The sequence below is a fragment of the Pseudoliparis swirei genome, chromosome 10 (assembly GCF_029220125.1).
Source record: "Pseudoliparis swirei isolate HS2019 ecotype Mariana Trench chromosome 10, NWPU_hadal_v1, whole genome shotgun sequence".
Taxonomy (NCBI): Eukaryota; Metazoa; Chordata; class Actinopteri; order Perciformes; family Liparidae; genus Pseudoliparis; species Pseudoliparis swirei.
Genome location: NC_079397.1, coordinates 5,307,346 through 5,332,015, shown reverse-complemented (window position 1 = coordinate 5,332,015; position 24,670 = coordinate 5,307,346). Strand labels below are relative to the sequence as shown.

Sequence of the window (24,670 nt, the reverse complement as noted above, 5' to 3'; positions counted from 1 at the left end):
TTGACAGCGATGGAGAGAGGGAGTGGAGATCTGCCCGGCCAAAATCTGCAATTCTGAACAGCCACCTTGGGTTGGGAGGATAGGTTCCTCCCTCTCTCTCCCCCCCCCCCCCCCCCCCACCCCGACTGCAGCCGGTTGCCGTGATGGAGTCGAGCGTCTGTCACTTGTAGATTCCGGAGGAGACGATGCTAAAGAAGCGCCTCGGGAAGCGATCTGAGATTCAGAGTTGCGTGTCTTTGCTGTCCGGCGCAGGTGAAACACAGATCCCCGCGGAGCGAGAGAGAGAACAAAGGGTGACAGAAATGAAACTGCCTGTAGAAAGCTCGGGGTCCTCGCCTCCTCTTTTCAGCAGAACGGGAGAGAGCGGGGCGCGTTTGGCGTGTTCGGATGCCAGAGACGGTTTCATGGTGAAAACGAAAGCTTTTGTCCAGCTACAATCTGTCGTCTTTGGATTTCTTTGGAGCAATTTCGTTGAAGTCATTCCTCCCGGAGAGACAGGTGGTGTTCAGATTTTAAGTTGGAAGAGCAACGCAGAGTTTTATTATTTATACACTCACTCTGGATATCTGCCCTACAAAACGGAAGAAAGCGATAACTGCAGAAAATGTGAAGAAAAGAAGGTTTGATATTTGAAGGCTGGCCAGACTTTGTAACATATATCAACTTTAATAGCTTTATTTAATACTTAAAAAAACTGAAATAGACCCGAAAGAGCATCAGTCATCATGATGACGACCTGCTTGAAATAGTACCAAAAGGCAGAATATTCTGACATTTTGCCACAAGCTTCGAAGAGACTCCTCTTTTTCCCGCCATGATTTAAATGTAAACACAGCACTAGCACCGAGTAGCCACCAGGGGAGTTATCACGAGGCAATGTATTATGGGACTAAAGAAAAAAAAGGATTATTGTGGTGTATATTTGTATATGTTGTCATGTATGAAAATTAATACTGTAAGCGGATTATTTCATTACTATAAGCAAATTGTTCAAACAGCATTTGCGTAGGAATGATTGTCTCAAGCCTTTTTGATCCATATAAGCTGATGATCACTGTAACCGTGATCAATATAAGTGGTTTACACTGCATCGGAAAAGTACATGCAGCAAACACATTAACTGGAATATGGAAATGTTGGGAAGTAGAAGTATAAAGTGGCATAGAATTGTAAAGATACAAGTACCTCCCAGTTGTATATTAGTACATTAACCTGCCTACACACAATAATAAAAAGTCAGACTTTGCTCTCGACTCAATTTCGTTTAAACACAAAGTCCTCGTGTTTTGGTTCAGATTCGATCCAGCAAAGGCAGCAACGGCGTGATTATGATTGTGTGTCGGAGGCCGAGGGGAAAGCGAGCGGCGCCGTGCGGTGTGCAAATGCAGCAGAATTTACTCCAGCCTGACACAAAAGTCCCATGTCTCGCTTATGGAGAAAGACGAGAGTGATTCCTTCCTGCCGTCACTCTCACGGGAGCAGAAAATGTTGACAGAAACCACCACAACAGTGGGAAGGAAGATGAAGGAGGAGAGAAAAGAATAAAAACAAATGAAAACAATCCGACAAATGGGATAGAAGAGCCATTTCCGTATTTGCATGTGTGAGAATGCGTCACACTTCAAAATCTTAATGCTCGTGGAAGTTCGCAGCTTCGAGGTGACAAGAACAGATTTTCCCAAAAAGATTTCCACCGAGTACACCGTCAGAATGTTGAGAGGTTGAATCCTCATTGAGTAAGCATGTTCAGAACCGCCTCCCAGCATGTCATTAGAGAATTTGTGGAAGTGTCCTTTCAAGCTAATCCATTTCCAACTAAAAGTAATTTGGGTATCTCTTTTTTTAAATGAACCGAGATGTCTTTTCTACACATTGCTTGTATTTGTCGGCGAATTTTGATTAAATTTGCTTTTTTTCCCCTCGACCTTCACTAGTTTTACTTCTGAAATGGCGTGATTGTGGAAATATGTGGTGCTTCTTTAGTTGCATTTAACACACGAGAACATGAACAAAGGCGACGTGGAGAATCTAAATGTAGTGTTCACACTTGCTTTGTGGATTATCCAGGCTTGCTAGGAAACACTTATAGTTTGAGATTAGTTGTGTTTTAGTTGTATCTGGATTAAAACAGAGATTAGCACTTCAGTGGCACTTAAATAGCTCTTATTATGGTACTTTTGTAGTTCGACTATGTTGAAATTACTTTCTGTATTGTTGTTGTTCTTAGTTTGTACTCTTGGTTAAATGCATTTATTGTAAGTCGCTTTGGATGAAAGCATCTGCTAAATGACATGTAATGTCATGTGTCAGGCATTTAAAAAAATGTATACTTACAATATATATATCTACATATATATATATTTATATATATATATATACAAATAAAAAGATGGTTAAAAAGAGAGGTACAGAAGTTGCTAGAGCATACTTTTATTTTAAATATTTTGACTTTGACTGTTTTGGGGAGGATGTGTCAGTTTCTGCTCTTTACATACAGTAAATTTGACAATAACCTGTCATAAAACTGAGTGACAGACACACAGACAAGCAGATACACACAAACAGCCCAGCAGACCGAGAGGGCACCAGAGCAGCTCGCAAGGCGCTAGCAAGCCAAGCCGCCGTAGCTCGTGCCCTCTTCCTGTTCACCAGAGCGGAAAAGGCAGCGCCGCTGACCGTGGCTCCTGTCATGGCTGCCAGGTACTTATTCACTCATGCAGGGAGTTGATAAAGCAGGCCACAAATCAATTCCCAGGAGACAGTTGGAAGGTGTCACGCGGTCCTTACGGTTAATGATTACAATCCGAAGCGGAGCCTGTATGGGCTCCTCATGCAGACGACGGGATCGGTTTATTCCCACCACTGTGGTCAGAGAAAGAGTGAAGAGTAAACACACGTGTGCCGCAACTCTGTTTGTTTTTGTGTTCTTGCAGATGCAAAGAAGCAAAAGAAGGAAGGCAAGAAGCGAGACCGCACCCAAATGGACTGATGAGGTTGCGTGCCCGCCCCCGGGAGGAGGGAAGAAGAGGGTGGAAAGATCGTCCGCTGTCCTATTTCCACACTCTTTGTGTGTCCTGTCGGTTGACAGTAGGAGCCTATAGAGCTTTGACAAACCCAGTGGAAACATGACGTTTAGTGACAACATGTTTTACTTTTTCTTCTTTCTAGCACCCGATGAGAAACAACTTGTATGTTGCGATAGGAGATGTAATCGTCAGTGGTTTCGGGATGAATAATGAATATGGAAGATATTTGTTTTCTAGTGTCTCACATAATGTAATTTCTAGGATTATTTTCTTACCAACAAATTGAATAGGATTTGTTGTATAGCTGCATAGCCTAACTCTAATTTGGAAAGCTCTTCGGTCCATGCTTTGACTTAATGAAAGCAGCTCGTTGTAAGTTAAGCTCTGAACGTCTTCACTTAATTAATTTGTGCAACAAAGGAAAAAAAGCATTTGCAGTGCAAGTTTCTCAAGGTAATGGTAAGGTTTCTCTCCATTCCTCTATGCTTTATGAAATTCTTCTTCCATTTCCAGTAACAATAAATGTAATCTGACTGGAGGCTGCATGATTAGCATATGTACAAGTGTGCAAACTACTCCTGTTTTTAGTGTGTTTTCCTCCTGCTGCTCTGTTGTACCTCAATTTATACCCTCTGATTCTTAATCTCCAGCTCTTGGCTATAAAAAAAAAAAAAAATCCTCCCCAATTGTAGTCCTCAGTTGGAGTTAACATTCCCTTTGTTTCCTTTTTCCAAAAATAAAAAATTTGAAGCCAGAAAAGATATTTATTTGGTACCTTGTGCGTCCTCACATGCCATAAACGAGACGAGACATTTCAAAAGATTTAAAACACATTTCATATATCTTTATTTGAGTTCCATTCTGAGAAAAAAATGGCACAATGTAACCACTTAATGCAGTTCATCTTACAATGTCATAGGTGGCCAGCGATAATAACACTCGGATTCATTGTCCAGAACAAATAATCAATCAAGAATGCATCAAAAAGGAAATCAATACCATTGTTACTGTACAGGAAGTATCATAGTGGGGGAGGGGGAGAGGAGAATAAATGAGGGTTTTTTTGGGTGGAGGAAACATTCAGATAGTAGCTATTAAAGACGTGTATGTACATTACAAATGTACCGCATCCGAATTACATGTAATATATTATCATATAGATATATACAATTCAAACAATAGACTGTCAAATGTATTGTTCCTATTGCAAGAGAAGCCACAAGCCACAGTGAGTGAATACACAAAGAACATCTATATACTTAAGCAAATGAAAAATGTATGCACTTGTATGTACATTTAACACTTGCAGCAGGCTACAGATTTTACTTTTTATTTTTTTATTTACCGATTTAGTTTCAAATCCACACGTCAACCGTGACCCTTGAAGCTGAAAACGGGTCAAACAACTGAACCCATCAACACTTTGGTTGCTCCTCAAGAAAAAGAAAGAATAGGAGGAAAAAAATAAACTTTTCCCCAGGATGATACAATTGAAAAAGTTGTAAATTGTGTCCAGTATTAGAGCAGACGGCCAGCTTCTTCCCAAGGTGAGCGCGAGGCCTCATACAGGTAAACTCAAAATGAAGCCCTTGCCTCTGGGCCTTTGGGTCACTGGAAACGAGTTGGAGCTCCAGACCTCCCGTCCTGGTTTCCAGCTTGGCTCTTTTTTCTCTTCCTTCACTCTTGAAATCCGCTCGAATGCTGCTCCCAAGAAACATTCGGATCCAGTCGCTATTTTTTCAAGGCAAGAATCCATTTATTTATAAATCATGCCCCCAGAAATGAACTCGTATGTATACCTTCTACTCTTCTCCTCTATTTGAAACACTTCCAAAAACCATACTAATCATATCAAATCACAATTAAAACCCCAAAAAAGAGAAACCCTCTGGCTGTACACTGCTCGTATTTAAATGTATCATATTACATGTGTACTTTGTACAGTGATAAAAGAAACAGCTTTGATAAATGTGATAGAAAATATACAATATAATGTATTTATATGTGTGTCCCAGTACCACGCAAAAGATGTGTGTCTAAGTGAGTCTTTGGAAGCCTGTTGCTTTTGAAAGACTTGATCAAAAAGGAAGGAGTTATGACACAAATAGACCATCACACATTGTGCATCTACCCTGATGTGTGTCATGATATGTTGTCCAATCTGATGTCTTTTGATGCTGAGGAGGCCATTTAGAAAAATAAAACACCGCACAGCAAGCTGCATGCACACACACACACACACACACACGTCAGCACTGCTCTCTCTATAATAGCAGACACACACCGGAAAGCACATATGACAGATTTGAACACACACACACACACACTGGATGGAAATATCTACGGAAAAAGCCTGCTAGGGCCTCCGGGATGAATATAAATATATAAGTCACTGCTGTGACTGTATATCGTACGTGTCTTTTAAAAAAAATATATTATTTAAAAAGGCATTGAGATGATGGTTTTAGATTGTTCAGTCCAATCTTCCATTTCCTGCAATCAGACAGCGGATAAGAGGGAATTTATAGCGATGGGAGCTCAGAGCGGAGAAATGCAGCATCCTCAATATCCCACTGCGACACCATCTACAAGCGTCAGCACAGACTCACGTCACACACGCACACACACACACGCACACACACAACGGTCCTTTTTTTAAGATAAAAGAGCAATTTGCTTACGTCACTCTAGATAAGGCACTTCAAATTGCTCCGTACAATCTGGCGATATATATATATTTATATATGTTTCCCTCTCCGATAAACCAGCCGCCTCTGCACACGATTGCAGAGATTATTCTCAGCAGCCCCTCCCCAACCTTCACCCTCCCCCCACCCCACCCCCCCCCCCCCCACCACTCCCACGAGAGCGAAGCCAGAGGAACCTTCAAATTTGAAGTCCTCTCTGACAAACGTTTCATGTCGTACGTACTCCGTAAAAGGAGTTTAGCCCTTTGACACAAGCCGTGTGAAGAGGAGCCCAGCTGGCTCTGACGGCACATTGTGATCCGTGTGATCACAAAAGAGACGATGTTTGTTCGGGTCACATGACACAGAAATGTATGTTCACGTGTGCATTCGAATGGACCGGGTCTGACGATGATGACGATGACGATGATGATGATGATGATGTTGATGATGGTGATGAGACGGTGGATTCTGTTTGCACAACACGAGAGCGAGCCGCTGTAAAAGCACAGGCGGGACGGTAAACAGCGCCGCGTCGCGCCGTGTTTACACCAGGCGGCAGGTTTCGTCTGGGACGCTCAGATTCCTGCAGCGGAACCCTTGGCTGACCTGCCAGCGACGGCTGTGGCTTCTCCAAACATGGTCCACATGTAGCAGCGTGATTCCTGCTCTGCTTTGGATTTTGTTCACTGACAAACCAGAATCTCTCCCCTACCTCTCGTAGCCATGACTGCATAAGGAAAGCGTACAAACTCTACACCTTGGGAGTTATCCCCCTCACACGCAGGGCAGCCGTTCTCTTTCGCTGGCAACAAGACAACGCGTTCTTCTTTCGTCATAAACCCACATTCTCTCACGTCACCCCCCCCCCCCCCACCTCGTTCCGACAACGCCTGATACAATAACTTCTTTTTGTTCTCATCCGGCCACCAGATTGGCAACACGAGATGGGAAGAGGTGGGGTGGGGCGTTGGAGGTTGGCGAGAACTTTGCTTCGGATGTTTAGAGTGCATTGGCGAGGAGATTACCACTTTTAGATATATCCTCCCCCCCCTTCCCGCTCCAGGAGGCGATAAACTGCCTTCACCTTCCATCAAACACCTATAAGCAGCTGCTCAAACTGGGACCCCTGGACCACCGATGGAGCTGCGAGCCACTTACTCTCCTGCTGGTATCACTCAAACGACAGCTTAGCAAAGATTAATCCGATATTCTAGAAGGCTCTCTACCCACGACTGAGACGTGTGACGGATGTCAGACAGACACGGCTCCACTTATCACCCTGACGGATGGTTGGATGTCAGACTCGGATGGATGCCTCGGCTGCCGCTGAAACTGCTCGGATAGATAAACATGGACCATCCACAAACAGTACATGGAAAGAGGGCCGGAAAGTACGTTTACTCCCATGTTAGTGTGATGTCATTTTGTTCACTGGGCCTGTCAGAATTTCAAATATATATTTAAATCGGATGACTGGGGTTGTATTGTTTGCTCGACCACGATCAACAATCAGATCTGATCGAACCATATCCACACAGGCGTGATGAGACAGGCTGGTCGAGTTGTTGATCGTTAAAAATGGCCGCTGTGTGGGATTTAGAGGCCAGGTGGTTATAAAGAAAACACACTTTTCATATCATATTCCATTTCTGCCAATAAAAAACCCTAAATACTGCACACTGGCCCTTTACGTTTTTATTCATACGAAAAAAAACACGAGTTATTCGTACGTTTACTTTAACATGTAAAATCAGTCAAATTTGGTAAAGTGAAATTTGCTTAACTTTTTACTTGTAGGTATGATCTGAGGATGTAAACTAAGGGTTTCGGCTATATGCTGGAGATGCATCCAGAGCTGGATGCCTGGAAATTTAACACTGCAAGTTTTTTTGAAGGTCACAAGCAAAGAAATATAACTATCAGTGTGTTACCTTCATGCTAAATTTTAATTTGAATGCATGTGCAAGGATGTTCTTCCTTCACTGGCTCTGCACAAAGAGGAGCTTTCCAGAGAAATATGCAGTAGCAAGAACCAAGGTTAAGATAATTAATAATAGAGCAAGCTAATGAATATGTGATATTTACATTCCATTCATGACCTCATATATGGAGGTAGAGACTATAAGAGGATCAGGACCGAGTGGAGCACTAAGTGGGGCATGCAAGCTCAAGCTGAGCGTGTAATGGGCAATCTTTAATCTCAAATGTAGGTGTTCCACATCGTCCCATAATCTGATCAGCCTCATGGTGAGTTTTCATTATAGGATCTGTCCCAGATCTCTTTTTAAGGAGTCCGCCTTAGGGAGCTATACTCGGTGCAGCCCCCCTACCCCCACTGTGGCAAATTAATGCAACTGAGAATTGACTAATGGGTTGAAATGATGGATGAGGCGCATGAATAACGTGTTTTACAGTAAATAGATATTTCCCCCCCATTTCTTTCCAAAATAAAATAAGACACGACTATTTATTACTCTGAAAATGAAATGATCACCCGAGAATTAACGCGCCCGCAAAATTTCACGAAAGGAAAAGAAAAAAGGAGATGGGTTCGTAAAAACATGAACAGTTAACACGCGGAAATAGCCCTTATTCAAAATCACAAGGAAGTAACTCGTGATCAGAAGTAAACTCCACTCTTGGAGCAAACACAGCATGTATACTCACATAAGAGCACATACCTACACACACACACACACACACCTTCAAAATCATCAAGTACAGTATACACTGTGACATCATTCCACCAATCAGCAGAATCACACAATGTCTCCCACTCATCCACAAACAGCCTTCCCACAGCTCTGAGCTCCAGCCACCTGTTTCCCTCACCGAGTAGGAAGCTTCCTATAGCGGGGACAGCAAACACAGGTGTCCCTATAAACCACCACTAAACACACATCAGACGTCCTTGTAAAAGCTGACGGGACTGAGTGCGACTGAACAATCTCCCGCCCCGTTCCTATTTAGTCCTTTAACTCTCGCGTTTGGTTATTCTCTACGATGATACATGGCTGGTTGAAAAAAAACAAAAAGTGAAAATGACAAATCCTGGTTTCTGGATGGTTAAGCGAGGGACTATTTCTTGGCCGGGTGCAGTGATTTTCCTCACAGTGACGACAAGACTTCAGGCAACGTTTGCTCCCTGCCAAAAAAAGTTAAAATAGTCCAGCACATAACCCGGTATTTAAAAGCTTTAGAGGTGCCGGCAGATAGATTTTTTTTTTTTAAGGTTTGGGGAGAGCCAGGCGAGCCGTTTCCACCTGCTGTCAGCAATTATGCTAAGCTAAGCTAACTGTATGCAGGGTTTATATCTACAGACATGAGTGGTATCAATCTTCTCATCTTACTCTCTCTGCAAGACTTTAAATGGATTTATATCCCAAAATGTCCAAGTGTTTCTTCAAATCCAATGCGGGTTCATTATCTTGGAGGATCCAGAATAGTAGTTAAGTTAATCCATATTCACTACATTAATATTTGTTGTATTCAAATGCATGTGAGCAGACATTTGGAGACATACTTGGCCGAATAAAGGCAGCCACACCCTCACGTTTAAACACCATCAGTAAAAAGGTAATTCGTTTGAATAGTTTGGCTTTAATATTTTTATACATCTACTATGTATTAATGGAGACTTATTCCCTCATGGGCTGATTGGTAGATGAGATAGCGTCCAGGTGAGAGGCAATCTACACGAGCGACCTCACTTTATTCTACATGTCGCTGGTTGGAAGTGCCATGATGAGGATCACACACACACACACACAGACGAAGGCAGGCAGAGGGGCACAGATGAGTGTTCACACATACTGCGAGCTCAGCACACATCCGCATGTGCACACACATAAATATAGAGTATACACTGATATGTACAGGTATCTACAGGTATCTCCACTGAAGTTCAAAACAGCTTTAAGTTTGGAAATTCAGTCAGCCCTATTTTCCCATTTGAACTCTTGTGTTTTCAACAGCGCAGATCTTCCTCCGCTCTTTTATCTTTTAATTTGGATATATATTTTTTTAATCCGCTCAGTGTCAGTACTTTATACTCCCTCCGCTGTTGAGCTTCCGGCTCCACTTTCCCCCCCAACCTTCGTAATCTACGCTGCTTCTGCACGACACTTCTCAAAAGCAACTGGCAACAGTTGAATCTGTGTAAAGTGCGACAACCGGTTATTGAGAGAGAAATCGGAAAACAAAAGGATTAAAATTATGGAAAGTAATTTCACATGAACACTTGCAGTCTTGCTCACACACTCACACACACAAACACATACACACACACACACACACACACACAAACAGAGGCAACTCTTCCCCCTAAGTGGCCCGAATTTATCTGGCTGACCTACTATTTTTATATTGGCAGAGGAGAAGATGTTTGAATGTCTTTTTAAAAGTGGCATTGCACAGAGCGTAGCAGACCGGGTTGATGGTGCTGTTGATGTAGCACAGCCAGTATCCAATAGTCCACATTGTGGTGGGGATGCAGCTGGAGCAGAAGGTGTTAATCAGCACCATCACATTATAAGGAGTCCAGGTGGCAACAAAAGCTATCAGGATGGCCATAATGGTGCGGGTCACTTTCTTCTCTCGCGACGGCGGCACTTTCTTCTTCTTGTTGGGAGGCTGCTTCGTCATCTTCACGATCTTCCGGGCCACGTGATTCTGCCGCTCGGACGCCGGGACGATCTCGACGGTGGCGTTGGACGGCGTGTAGAAGTCGCCCTTGGGCGATTTAGTCTTGATCTTGATGCAGGTCAGCTTGGAGCCCCCGGCCTTGGCCCGCTGACGTGGGAGCGGCTGGCTGGCCTCGATGCTGGCGTTGGCGGTAGAGGGCGTGGCCTCCTCATCCTTCTGAATGGACGCAGCCACGCTGCCGGATGTTGAATCATTGGAGCTCTCCTTCTCCTCCGCTGGGGCGCAGTTCTCCCTGGCCACGTCGTCTCCCTCCGTTTCTCCCTCCGCCGTGATCGAGGAAGGCCCTTTGCCGTTTTGCAGTTTTCCATCGTGCTGGTTGGCCCCGTCGTCGGCATTCTGGCTCTGCAGACGCCCCGCGTCTTGCCCCGGGACGTTGTTATTGTTGGGCTTCGGTGTGCTGTTCCTCTTCTGGCCGGGTGACAGGGGCTCTGCGTTGGCTCCGGACGGCTTGCGGTTATCCTTCTTCACGCGACTCTTGCTCGCTCTGGAGATCTGCCAGTAGAGCTGAATCATGATGATGACAGGCAGGTAAAAGGCGGCGATGGCAGTGCCGAAAGTGACCGCGGCATTAGAGAAGAACTGGATGTAGCACTCCTTCTCGGGCACCGTCCGCCCACCGACAATGAACTGCCAGAAGAGAATGGCCGGCGCCCAGAGGACAAAAGAGAGAACCCAGGCTGCCGCAATCATCATTCCCGCCATCTTGGTGGTCCTTTTGACGGGGTAGCTGAGGGGCTTGGTGACACAGAAATATCTATCAAAGCTTATGATGAGAAGATTCATGACGGACGCGTTGCTGACGACATAGTCCAAAGCCAACCACAAGTCACAGACCACCGGGCCCAGTGGCCAGTAGCCCATGACTATGTAGACGGTGTACAAGTTCATAGAGCACAGTCCAATAATTAGGTCAGCACATGCAAGGCTGAATAAAAAATAGTTGTTGACAGTCTGTAAGTTCCTATTAACTTTGATGGAGAGCATGACCAGGATATTTCCAATAACTGTAACCAAACTGAGGGAACCGGCCACCAACACGATGAACACCACCTCCACAGTCTTGTAGGGGCTTTCAATTTCTCCCACAACTTCTGTGCCGTTGCCTTCGGAGGCATTCCAGGAGGTGAAATTAAATACATCCATGGCATTTGGTCTTTTTTTGCCACCTCCTACTCAGATGGAACCTAGAAAAGAGAAGACAAAGATTTGTGAACAGGTACAAAAGATGACTGCGTCTGCTTCAGCTTTTTAGTCATCTGAAGACAACTGAATGGCACATTAAACAGGGTCATTGGTAGAGCACAGTTATATTATGCTACTGAGGCATAATCCACCTTCTTTTTCACCTCAGAACGCCAAGTATTAAGGCAAGTACATTTGAGAAATAGACAACAATTCAGGAGAAAGAAATGTTCTTGTTGGACATCAACAGCACTTCAACTTTTCATTCTTTTAAATCTATTCATTGGCTACTAAGTGATGCCATCTTTTAAGGTGGAATGGTGATTAATGATGCTCCACAGGTACAACACAAAATGTTAATCTATGTTGTCTTTTCAAACCACCCGTGTGAGCAATGTGACCTTTCCTTGCCTCAGCTTTTAGCTAATCTGAAAAACAATGCACCAACATTGACAATATTGTGCGTCCACCAATTACATTGTTAATGTGAAGCATAGATACCTGGCACAGATATTTTTCATAATTAGTGCATGAATAACATCTCCCCATTTGACACCTGCTTCATTCTTGAGAAGAAGAAGAAAAAAACACTAAAAAAGGGACTGCAGCCTCTAATTGCACACGAATGGCTGATGAAAGATGAGATGCATGGAACAGGTCAAAGACAAATATTCTCCCTATATATATAAGATTAATATCAAACACATTTTATTCTAACCATCGGGAGAAAGAGAATTTTCGCTCCCTTGCAACACATTTCTCCGTGCAGAAATGATACATCCTTTTGCCTTTTTTATTTTTTCCATGCAAAGTGCTCAAAGCTGTTCTTTTGTATGCCGATCCACTTTGATGGATACATTTTTGGCCACAGAATGCCTCATGACTCAACTTCATTTCTTTTGAATGTGTTCCCAAAGCCTTTATACTTAGAGTTTATTCAATCGTCCATCGAACGGGAATATATCTTTCTTTAAACTATGCCATATTGGCACGTACAGTATTATAAAGTGAAGGAAAAGTGGAATTATACACCACACACACACAGTCCATATAACCAAGAGCTCAATACAAAAACTTTAAAAGGAATAAATGACACAATTGGGGCAGACTTTTTAACTTCAAAAGGTCCATTTCCAACGTGCACTTAAAGATTCCCTTCATACAGGCCTATAAAACATTATGTTGATCCTCAAGTGACCCACTAGTTCTCACTTTTAACCTTAAACATTCGTCCGTGTTGTAGACCTTAGAGGATTTTATTTGCACACTGATTTGCTTCACAAGCCTTTTTGTATTAAAAGTAATGCAGTTTGCTCTTAGTCTTTAGCCGGGCCACAACTCTTCATCAGTTTCTGGTGCTGTAGGTCAGATTTTATGGTACATTTGGAGGCTGATGATTTGTCAGTTTGACATGAATTCATCAGGCTGGAGAAATGTTGTAACTCTTTCCTAAAGCTCCGCCTTTTGTAATCCAACTTTATTCTGCCTGTGGTTTTCAACTTGTACGACAAGCATTTTGGAAATACTATTCTGCTGAGAAAGAAATATACGCTGTCAAAAAAGTGAATAAAAACCCCCCACGTACATCTGCTGTTTATTCATCCGTGATAGAACCAAATTGTCTGTTCAGGGTATATCTCGTGGAAATAAAGCTGACTCATTTGCCAAAGAACATAAACCAGTGAAGATGGTTTTATCTATTGCACTAAAATCCTACTTTATGTTTTGCTATAATTTCCGTTTTCATTCTTCATTCATTTTATCCAGACCATTTCCTCAACTGTATGTAACCGACACACTTGACGTGAATGTTATGGTGACAGTAGATTGTTTAACTTCCTCTGATATTCAACGACCAATGTGAAACCGCTTCATCACCCCATCGACAAAGTTAATAAAGTGTTATGGCCGACACACTGCTGCAGATGGAGAGTCGTCATGTCCAAGACTTTGCCATTTCGGCTTTCGGTCTTTAACAGTTGAGCGCTGTCGCTGAGGAACTACTGAACATTCACTTATCTGCTATGCCAGAAATCCCTAATCACTGCATTAGGCATGGAGCTAAACTGGACTAATCCCTATAAAATGTTTAAGTCCACCGATTTCATACTCAACAACACCAACAATACAAATGGGACACACTTCTAGCCCGCTTGAGACAAGTGGATTAGAATAGTAAAGTGGATCAGTGAAGATGGCCAAAGCACAGTGCATGCAGTTGACTTCCCCCCGTGCCCTTTGTCCACCTCCAGGCTTCCATAAGCCTCGTCCCGCACCTGAAATCTCTGCCACGACACAGCGGAAGCTGCACCCCGCCGAGAGTCCACTGAAGATGCAGTAATCCTTTTTCAGCTCAATTTGAACGGCCATAGTTTTATGAAAAGGTCTCAGGGGGAGACTAGACTTTAAAGCCACATATTGTCAGCCACGTTGGCATCAATCTTCCGCTAACCATCCTGCAAAATGATGTTCAACTAAACTACATTCTCAATTGCATTTCAAGGGAAACATTTAATCACAGATTATTCGCAGTTTTAAACTTTAAATTGAAACAAATAAAAGCGCAAAAAAACTACCTCGCTGTGGACAAGGCCACACAAATTACTACGTTTTCTACGCAATAAAATACAGACGTAAATTAAAATACCAGCATATTTACTTTTTTAAAAACATTTTTGTCCTATACACCCGTTCCTCCTGCCTACATGGATTATCATTAGGAACGTTTGTGAAGTAAAAAAACAACAAAATATGAGCCCTCGAAACATAATTCACATTACAATTTTGTTTTATGGGAACTTACATTTTACAAGACATACCCTTCGGATTCAAAGGACACCCTGTAGTTTTATAGTTGCGCCTGTTGTATTCCATTTAAAAATACCTCCATCTCATATCTCTAAGATTCAGGGAACAATAGGGAAGTTGTACTGAACAGAAGGAAGATGTCTTCGCCTCAGTGTTGACTGGTAGAACATACGCTGGCATGCCAGCTTGCTGGGCACAAGTGCAGTTTCCGTCGCCTGGGGAGAGCAGCGGTGGCGCTCTTAGCATAGCTATCAATCATAGAGCGTACCTGCAAGTCTCAGTTCCACTGCAGTCATTGCAGGTGCACGACATGAGTGACACTTCCTATTAATATCCTGAGAGAGATGAATATTCAGATTTTTCCTCGTCACATTTCTTAATGGACTAACTTACACAATAAACCGCACTTGAAGTAAAAAAGGTAAGATTGTTATTAAACTTGGGCACAGAGTTAAATGTAGATTCTGCAATCCTAGATTTGGCCTTTTTTGTTTTGTGTATTAGAAAGAAGGAGAAAAAAAAAGAGTCAGTGGCTACCATGGGAGGACGTGAATAAATGAGCTTGAGTATTGTTCTGTGTTCAGACTTCGGTTTTCCTGGAGCTGGCTCACTCGACCTGAAAATTGCTAATGCCCTCTGGGAAGCAAAATAAAAGCTCCAACCTCACCCTTTCGCCATGACTTCTGTCCTCACTGTCTTTTGTCGTGGGCTCCAGGAGGGTCGGATGCAAAACTGTGCCGAAGTAAGAGACAGTCAGACAACAACGGCTTTGCTTTTCATCTGAAGCTAAATAACCACTTACACAGGTCACCAGTTTTATCACGGAGAGACAACAGGGTGTCAGCTTTCTGTTGACGTAGCTTCAAGCAGAAATATGAGAAACATTGTTTTTATTGGATACTGATGCATTTGGCTGCCTTCCTTGTGTCCAGATTCCCATTGCCATCTTGGAGCACTGATCCAAGGTAAAGCCCAGGGCACCTGCCACCTGCTTTTCAATGATTACATGCATTTCCATTGCTGGCCCTTTCCGTGAGAGCGTGCAGGGTTAGGCCTTCGTTTACTTGCCGTTTGCAGAGAAGCATGACTGAAATGCAAAACCAATCATCGCTGCACAACAGATGCTCCACACGGGGTGCAGATCCATTCAGTGCTTCTCTCCATTGATATTACGGTTTATGAATATAAGCAAGTTGTTAGAAAAAAAGAAATCAACACTCCACTTGCTTATCCAAAGCTCAAGGTTTCCGTATTGGAGAGAAAGTGCATTTTCTGAATAATGTGAAGATAAGTGGTGTAACTACAACAGTCGCAATTTAAAATGACATTGGGGAAGGTTTGCTGATGGCTGGTCAACATAACAAGGAAGTATATTTCTTCTTCAACATCTTTTTGCACTCTGTCATGAAGTTAAGTTCCTGCTTGGCTCTAACTATCCCACTACTCTCTAACAAAGCCGTTATTTAGACCGACAAAGAGTTGAGACACACAGACACACAGATGCATACAACAATTAAAAAAACATGTTGAGCAGGAAATGAAAAAGGTTCCGATAACCATCAAACCCATAAGCCATCTCAGTGTTCTGATGAAACATGGCTACAAAATGATCAAAATCTCGTAGCTGGTGAAGTATAATTACACATTTGCATTCATTTCCTCAAGCTATCTCTCTCCTGTCTCAGGGGTATCAGACTGTATGGGACAGATCTTCAGGGTCAGTAGAAATGCAGTGTAAATATTCATACAGATACTGATCAAAGCTATATAGCTATATTTGGGTACTGGGTCAGGGTGGCAGTGGGCTAAACAAAGTGGGCCAGGCGTCCTCCTCCCCAGGCTCTAGCCTCCAGCATACTGGTCCCTGCCCAGAAAAGATGAGGCAAATCCTCTTGAATCGCAACCATTTTAGGGGTATACCCCCCAGGAGGCATTCAGGTCAGAACACAAGGCCCCTTCCAACTTAAATGAGCTCGGGATTACACTTAAAAACTCCCTTTGGATGTCAACAAGTTTATTTTCAACCTTTAAAAAAATGGCAATCCAGCACACAGGACGAGGGCCTCACACTGGGAGTTACTAACCAAATGTGTATCTCCCCCCAGCTGCTTTACACTTTGCTGCACATCTGTCGCTGAATCAGTAGCAACAAGTACTACGCCAGTGCTTTGAGATTCTGTTCACGAAAATCCCAGAACAGTAACAAGAGAGAGCCCAAAGCCCACAAACATGGACTTAGGTCCCATCAAGGACCAGAAGGTTTATAGCGATGACCCACAACACAGTGGATCTCAGTTGGGTCCTTGTGAGTGTCATCATTGCGACCATTGGCGGGCATCTCTCATTGTTGGCAACTCAAAACCTGTCCAGGTATTGAGATCAACCCAATTCCATCTAGTTGGTATTGCTCGCCCTCCCACACATGCACCTATCCCCCGCCTCCCCAGGGTCATACAACCTCAACGAAATGATGACAGATGTAGTATCCAACCCTTATGGAATAACTTGAAAAGGACCTTATTAAATGTTAATACAATTAATTCTGCAAGTACAAGTACGGCCTCTTCTTTGCAGGTGTGACAACGCCTCTCACACCGAGTCCTCCCTGGCAGTGCTCGAGTTAAGTGGATATGAAGTTAATGGGGAGTTAACGAGCAGGAAATGGCATTCGACTGGGTGGAAAAACAAACTATGATAATCTGCACAGTCAAACTACCCTGTGATTCCCCAGAGGACCTGGAGGTGGCCATGTGTCACTGTGAGCCAAGCGAGTGGAATGAGTTCAAAACGTACACTGGAGAATTTGCATGGCTTTCTGCGAGCACATATTTTGCCTATGAATACAGCAAGAGGGCCTGTGAATACGGGCCTTGGCCAGAAATCAAGACCAAGCGACTGCTCGGTTCCCTTTTCATGTATCTTGATGATTTGTCTCGCATCCCGACAGCAAGATGCTCATAATTCTTTCAATGTGACCTTTAGGTGCCACTTCATAGAAATGACGTATATACTGATTTACTGCAAATTATCTTCAACATTGCATAGATGTCATTTGAAGGTGCCCTCTATCCAGCTTCAGAGATCAGCTTATTGATATTCCAAGTTTTTGCTATTTTTTTTCTTTGCGCTATGGCAGCCTCCACGCCATCTGTGAAAAATGACAGTGTCACATACTATGACCTCTGCAGCTCAGCCAGGCAGCCTATCCAACGACTCCGGTTCACTGTAAGCTGCCACATTCATCCCACAAATCTGTTAGATACACAACATTTTAAGATGTTTTTTTCTGCCAAGTATAGATTAAAATGGTGAGAGCCAAGACTACATATTTTGAACAGATGCAGGTCTTTGGAAAGTTCCTAGTTCTAACCATTGGTGACAGTTCTGATGCCACGCTGTCTGGGAAACATCCACAGCCTTCTGGGCTGCAAAAAAACCCACAACAACAACACTGGAGCTCAGCCAGTAATGACTGAACAAAGTCCTCAAGCAAACTGGGAAAGTAAGGGAGACGAGTCAATTTTCTCCTCTCATCCAGAGAGACCCTGAAGCACCGTCACGCTACCTCCTCAAGCGCTCACTATCTCGCTTTTTCCCTTCACATTAAATGTTGCCTTTCATACAGAAAACGTACCCACGTCCCTGAACCTTGTATCCTCCGTTGATTTGGCTTTAATTAGCACATTTCCATATTTATAATCAGAATTGCTTCTCAAGAGTGGACGTGTAAGCTGTCGACCCACCTTGCACTTATTCCGTGAGTCTGAATCTCAAAAAGGAGAGTTTGTTTCTTATTATATAATTCAAGCCAACGTCAGCTGTGTTTCCAATATCGGCACAAATATCTGCTATTGTAAGCAACCTTGATCTAATAGGCCTCTATGAACCTTCATGGATATCATAAGTTAGACATTTCCTGTTTTATTATATACTCATTGAAACGGTCCGAGGTGTCTCGCTAAGATGAAACATGACAAACATTTTTCCGCTGGACACCAAGGGCATTTGTATACTATACTTATGTGCAATATGTGACATATTATCTGTAATTTAAACTGTATCCAAAACTGTGCATATTAGCACCTTTCTTGATCTTGTACATATTACCACCACCACCTGTATAGTGTATTCTTTTATATTTTGTATTAATTCTTTCTTATTATAGTGTTCTTTTTACACTGTTGTCTCAGAGAGCTCTGCACTATATTTTGTATGTGTCTGGACTGTTGGTCTAAACACAAATGGCAAAAAAAACTTGAATCTTAAATCATCTTTGACAGACCTCTAGAATGTCAGGCTGCGATACGGATGAAATACAAAAGGCAATGGAGTCACTGCTGAGGTTTAACACTATAATGTACCACATTGCATGTGGCAATATGATGACTTATCCTGTTGTTTGCGATCAGCCAAGAGCATTTCCCAAGTTATGCACACCACCATTAAAATTAAAATATAGCCTGTTTTCTTTCCTATGATGCCTCCGGGACTCCCCTGCTGTGCCTGCTTCTTTAAACTATGCATGGCAATGAGCTGGCCCCACTAGTCTCTCCCGGCAGTTGCTGGCTTATTACTGATTTTCACATAGAGCATCGACACGGAGGCTCCACCGTACTGCTGCATTTATGTCGTGGCTCAGTAGTCGCCTCACGCAGGTGAAGCAGAACCCTGCTGCTCTCCCAGGCTTTGTTCAATTAAACCCTGCTCTTTGCTGCCACCACCACCACAGAACAACAGTATGGCGTCGCAAACGGCTGGTATGGAAATTTAGAGGAAAAGAATGGATTAGGTGTTACAGAAATATACATCGTTAAATTCTGATTTGTTGAAGAGTTTGAGATGGCAAGGAGTACAAAATAAATCGTCCGCAGCGGTCACCTTCAATTATTGCAGCGTTGCCTTTTGATTATGAGAAGCTGTGTTATGCAAGTGAGCTCTCAGACTTTGCACGGCGAGTGGATCGAACCGTGCCGCCAGCTCTCCAGGCAGACGGCCTTTTTGACCGGGCATTTTAACTCGGGCCGATGAGCTATTACAACTAACCCTTTGAGTGTGCTCGGAGGGAAGAACATAAGCCCGCTGATGTCACTCTCAGTGTGAAAGAGGTTTAACTGCTTCTCAAAAAGGTGTCGAGCACATTGTTAGTGTTCAGTCATTGGGGATCAGTGGAGAAAGGTCATGTGATACGACACACAGACCTGGTCCGTCGTAGTTGGTGTCTCATTGCGGTTTCAATTCCAGTCTGAAGAGAACTCCTTTGATTCATGCACTAGAATAAATTCATGCTTTTGAAAGCATGGATAATATGGTGGCTTTAGCCACAACTATGGATTGTTGTGTCATATATCAGTGATATAAAAGGTAATTTAACCTGTAGAAATGACCTTGCACTACAGCTGGATTTTCGCAATGTAACAAGATGTTAAAACATCCGTTTCAAAAGAGAAAAGTGTCGTTCTTTTCTCTCTCCATAGGTCAGCACCGATTCGTCCGTCCACTGGCTGGCTGGACAGACGCGCATGACTTGAAGCCAGACAGTTGGATTCTCGCAATATCACAAGATCGCGGTATCTCACATCACATGTCGATCCATCCTTCAGGTCATGCTAGTCTGCTCGGGCAGGTCAGTGACCTGCGGAGAGCAGAGAACGGCACTTTTCTCTTTGAAATAGATGTTTCCACTCTTGCAACTGGCTTTTGAAAAAAAAAACTTTCATAATTGCTCTTTGTGTCGCCTTGGGTTCATTGCCTTTAGATCTCAGCTCTAACTCAACTGAATCACATGGTGGTCATGTCTCTCATATGGTCATGTCCTCCGTATAAACACCTAGCGCTATGTCTGATACAACGTTAAGTCCCTTTTTACATTTCCATCTTGAGGACATGATGGGTGCCTCTGCCACTTGTCTGAGCATAATGGCACTCTGTGAATCAGCATGCCTGTCTAAGCACTCCTAATCGCTCTGCCGGCATCACCGTCACCCTGCTACTGCTCTGTCCTTGTCCCACCCTGCATGTGTCTCCTGCCTGTGATGTATCACACTGGCACCATCCCCCGATAGAAAGCTGTGGCGCTCAGTAAGATAGAGAAAGATAGCAACAATGGAAAAAAGGCCGGGTAGGCGAAGGGAACGAGATAAAGTCTGTGCCTGTTGGATTTGTTCCACTTCATCGTTTCGGTATTTGGCTACCCATCCCCCACACACTCCATCTTTCGCTATGCTATGTTGCCCTCGGGACAGATTGTGCCTCTTTACAGTACTTGTTCAAGTTCTCACATGTTACGGTCGGCCAGATGACGATTTCCATCGCAATATGCATTCATTTCATGCCTGTCTCCCGTGTTCTTTAAATGCAACGGCCGAACCAAAAAGCCAGTCGACGAAAACGAACTGTCAGCGGAGCGTTGTGGGACTCGCGGTCCGGGAACCACTGATGTATGAAGCATCTCTGTGGTTGTTCACTTGCAGAGAGTTCTGTGTCACACTTGTAAAGAGGCAACTTCAGCAAAGTCGGATAAGACGGGACAACGCAATGGGCCACAGTCCGACCGACGCAAGTGGCCATCAGCATCGACGCAAGTGGCCATCACCCCGGCAGTGTCGCTGTCAATGGAGCTGACGGATGATAATTCACGGGAGTCAACCTTGATCCGAATAATGGTTGCGGCGTGACCGAAACTCAAAGCGTTCAAAAGCTGATGGCCTGTCGAGCCACGCGCCACCCAGACGGGCACATTGTGATAGGACCCATTTATGTGGCTTTTCAGATGTGATTTCCTTGTCATTCCGTCTCATTGATCAGCTGAAGAGAATAGATTAGCAACGGTGTAATGGTATACCTGACTGGCTTTTTACAAAGCTTGTACTGCAAATCAATGCCCTATTTAGAGAGGGATCTACAATGTTTTGACAGTTTTCATGTTAATGCGATTGTTTCTTGGTACCTCGTGATACCTGTGATAGATGTATCGGATAATGCACTCGTATGTTTTTCTCTTTTAAGAAAAAAGCTAAATTCTGGTCTTGTTTCTTTAATACGTTAGGCAAAGCCCCTTTATAGCCATCTGTGGACCCTTTATTCCAGCCAATCTCACTAAGAATAGAATAGAATAGTAATTGATAGATAATATTGCTGCCTTTTCCTCACTCATAGACGGAAGACGTCCACATTATTTCTTTTCTTTCGTTAGAAAGAGGTGAGATATTCCTGAATGGCTTCTTCTGCCAGTTTCTACAAACAAAATGACAGCCTGTTATCTCATTGGTAATGACTTCAACCTCTCTGGACCCCAACTGATTCTCAATGCATCTTTGAAGTAAGCACTTTAAACAATTTTCCTGCCTTTTTTATTTGATTACTTTTGGTGTTTGTGTTTCATCCACTTTCGATTATTTTCTTTCTTCTCAGTCTGAGGGGTTGGGTTAGAGCAGACATGGGCAAACTACGGCCCGCGGGCCACATCCGGCCCGTTAGGCTTTTTAATCCGGCCCGCCGAACTTTTCCAAATCGCGACTTTGTTTACTTCCGGTGTGCGTTGGCGCGGAAAGAACTCGTCACACGAAACCCTTCACCGTGATTTGTCAATCCGTTTGTCTGTCAACATTTTGGGGAAAAAACAACCAATGAACACTCAGTAAATCACAAAGGACCCGCCCACCACACAGGTAAAGCTCATTTAGAAACAGCCGCAGTGATTTTGGCGAGCAGCGCGGAGCCTGGAGGGGCTGCAGAGCCACGAGGAGGAACACGCAGCCAGAAGAGAGCCACTTGGACCGGGTAAGAGTCTTTACTACACGTTACGTGTCACGGTGTCCGTAACGTGTGCGCAGTGCTGACTAGTCTTGTATTTTACAGAGAGGATTCACCAGCGCCTGCAGCGCAGCCTGCAGCTCCACCTACCCGGCCATCAGAGAGGTCTCGTGACACGATGACATGGTGTTATTATAGTGAAGCCATATTGTAAATCAGGGGTGCTCACACTTTTTCAGCATGCGAGCTACTTATTATGTGACCAAGTCAGGGCGATCGACCAACGGGGGGGGGGCTAGTGACTTTTTCTTTGCTCCGTCCGTCCCGATGCGCGCAAACCGGTGTCGGGAGCTCCGCGGCGCACGAGACGGGGGCAGAGGACTGTTAACGCGACACGTAGAGACAGAAATGACATGCTTCTGCTGTAATGTGGCGCTATAGAGAAAGTGACAGGGGGGCGGGCCAATTTTTTTTTATGTCATGCGATCTACCAATACTACGCCGCGATCGACTGGCAGGTCGCCGCGATCGACCGACGTATTGAGCACCCCTGTGTAAATAGTCTGTCAATAGTTGTGTTCTGTTTTCTATTTCTCAACATGTATGTAATGTAGAAATTTCTAATTTTTTTTAATGTACAATACATATTTATAATTAAAAAAAATTTAATGGTCATTTTTTATTTGCGCACACCCCATGAAACTTTATCTGCAATATGAATTATTTCTCAGTCCCATCTTTATCATTTTGGTGAATGTGTGACAGACCACATCATTTTTACTCAAAAAACGGGAATACAAAATGTGGTTTTCCTCATTTATTTAAATCAATTCAATTCAGTTTATTTGTAGAGCCCAATTTCACAAATTTGTCTCTGAGTGCTTTACAATCTGTACATATAGACATCCCTGACCTTTGACCTCACATCGGATCCGGAAAAACTCCCAAATAACCCTTCAGGGGAAAAAAGGGAAGAACCCTTCAGGAGAGAACAGAGGAGGATCCCTCTCCAGGATGGACAGGTGCAATTACATGTATCTAGCATTGTATTCAGATACTTCACTGCTTTTGTGAACCTATGACCTTTGGTAAACCAATTTCAAACACCAAAACAGTTCGTCTACATGAGAAAAGTTGTGTTTTCAGAAGAGATATGAATAATTTTTAAAAATCGAACTTCAATTGTCAGCTTTAGGGTCATATTTTCTCGAGTAAAGCGCTGTCAGTCTGTTTGTGACAGGGTTCATACACATGCTGACCAGATGATGCCGCACATCGCCCTCACTTTAAAGACCCCTTTCTAGTTTCTGCTGCAGGCAGGATATTTAATACAGTCCATCTCTCAGGACAATCCGTCCATTATTTTGCGGGGTTTAAAACAATTAGAAATTATTGAGCTTGAGTATTTCGTTGGGTAATAATTTGTTTTGAATGTTGAAAGTGATTCCATTGATCTCTTTCCAGTAAATGTTGATTACTTTAACTTTGCACCTTAAATTGAAATGTATAAAAAAAGACGCAATCTCCAGGTTTAATAAATTACATTGCATGTCCAAATGCTCCTGGCCCGGCCCCTCTGTCATATTTTAGAACCGATTGTGGCCCGCGAGTCAAAAAGTTTGCCCACCCCTGGGTTAGAGGAAGGTGTCGTTTTATTTCTCTATTTTAAAACACACCAAAAGAAATTCTACGGGAGAGATATCTTCTAATCTAGGTTTATTGCAACAATCTAGAATTAGCCCTATTGGAGGCCACTTCTTAGCTTCTTTTCAAGTGTTGTCAAACTGCAGTTTAATAAGCCTCCACCCATCTACCCACTACACTATATTTCACAGATGTCATAAATTATACATGTATTTTAAATACTCCAGCTTCACAATCTACCCTTCACTTATTTGCATTGCCTCGAGAGGCTGTCCCATCTGGAATAAACATCCATAATGGTGACTGCTTAGATTAATGAGGTTTGTGAAGTCAAACAACAACAAAAAAAGATGATAAATAATGATCACAGGACCACACAAGAAAGAGCTACTGGCGTGCTGCGAGGGGCATTTCGGTGTTGTTGCTGGAGAATGCATGACGCAATTTGAGAGACAAGAGGCATGACCCTGCATCGTATTGGATTTATTTACGCCATCTGTTTTTCTCGTACGTCTCGACACGCAGGATTGATATCACTGACAGGCAGTGTTCTCAGTTTGAAGCAACCTGCCAACGTTGTGGTTTGCTCATTCCAGACGTGAGTTACATCATTGCTGTCCATCGAATGAAGCAATGTCCTTGAAATAACGGTCAGACATCACATGCCAACACAGCCACTTGCGCCCACACCAAGCACCTGTTGTGGAGTTACTGTGGAAATGTTCAAGAAAAAAGGCTTTGTTTGAAAGCAAGAGGTGTCAAGCTCTGTAATTAGCCTTTCATTTTAAGTTTGTCTTCCCATTTTGCTCTCAGTATCTCATGTCCTTGTGCTCAGACAGACATATTTTATCTTTCAGGGGAAGT

At 43.4% G+C, this 24,670-nt stretch overlaps 2 protein-coding genes across 6 annotated transcripts in view; one reads left to right on the top strand and one right to left on the bottom strand.

Moving 5' to 3' along the window:
* The window catches only part of ptn (pleiotrophin), a 48,469-nt gene extending 44,046 nt beyond the window's left edge, over nt 1-4,423 (top strand). The window contains exon 5 of the mRNA XM_056424426.1: nt 2,934-4,423. Coding sequence (XP_056280401.1) covers nt 2,934-2,989 — 56 coding nt within the window. The 3' untranslated portion in view covers nt 2,990-4,423. The remainder of the gene's footprint in view (nt 1-2,933) is intronic.
* The window catches only part of chrm2a (cholinergic receptor, muscarinic 2a), a 125,894-nt gene that overhangs the window by 45,977 nt on the left and 55,247 nt on the right, over nt 1-24,670 (bottom strand). For 3 of the 5 annotated variants that reach the window (XM_056424417.1, XM_056424416.1, XM_056424418.1), the window contains exon 2: nt 10,072-11,604. The exons of 1 other annotated variant lie outside the window; for it this stretch is intronic. In XM_056424417.1, coding sequence (XP_056280392.1) covers nt 10,072-11,563 — 1,492 coding nt within the window. In that variant the 5' untranslated portion in view covers nt 11,564-11,604. Of the gene's footprint in view, nt 1-6,468; nt 11,605-24,670 lie in introns of those variants that run through there. One more of the 5 variants, XM_056424419.1, reaches the window with a different exon arrangement.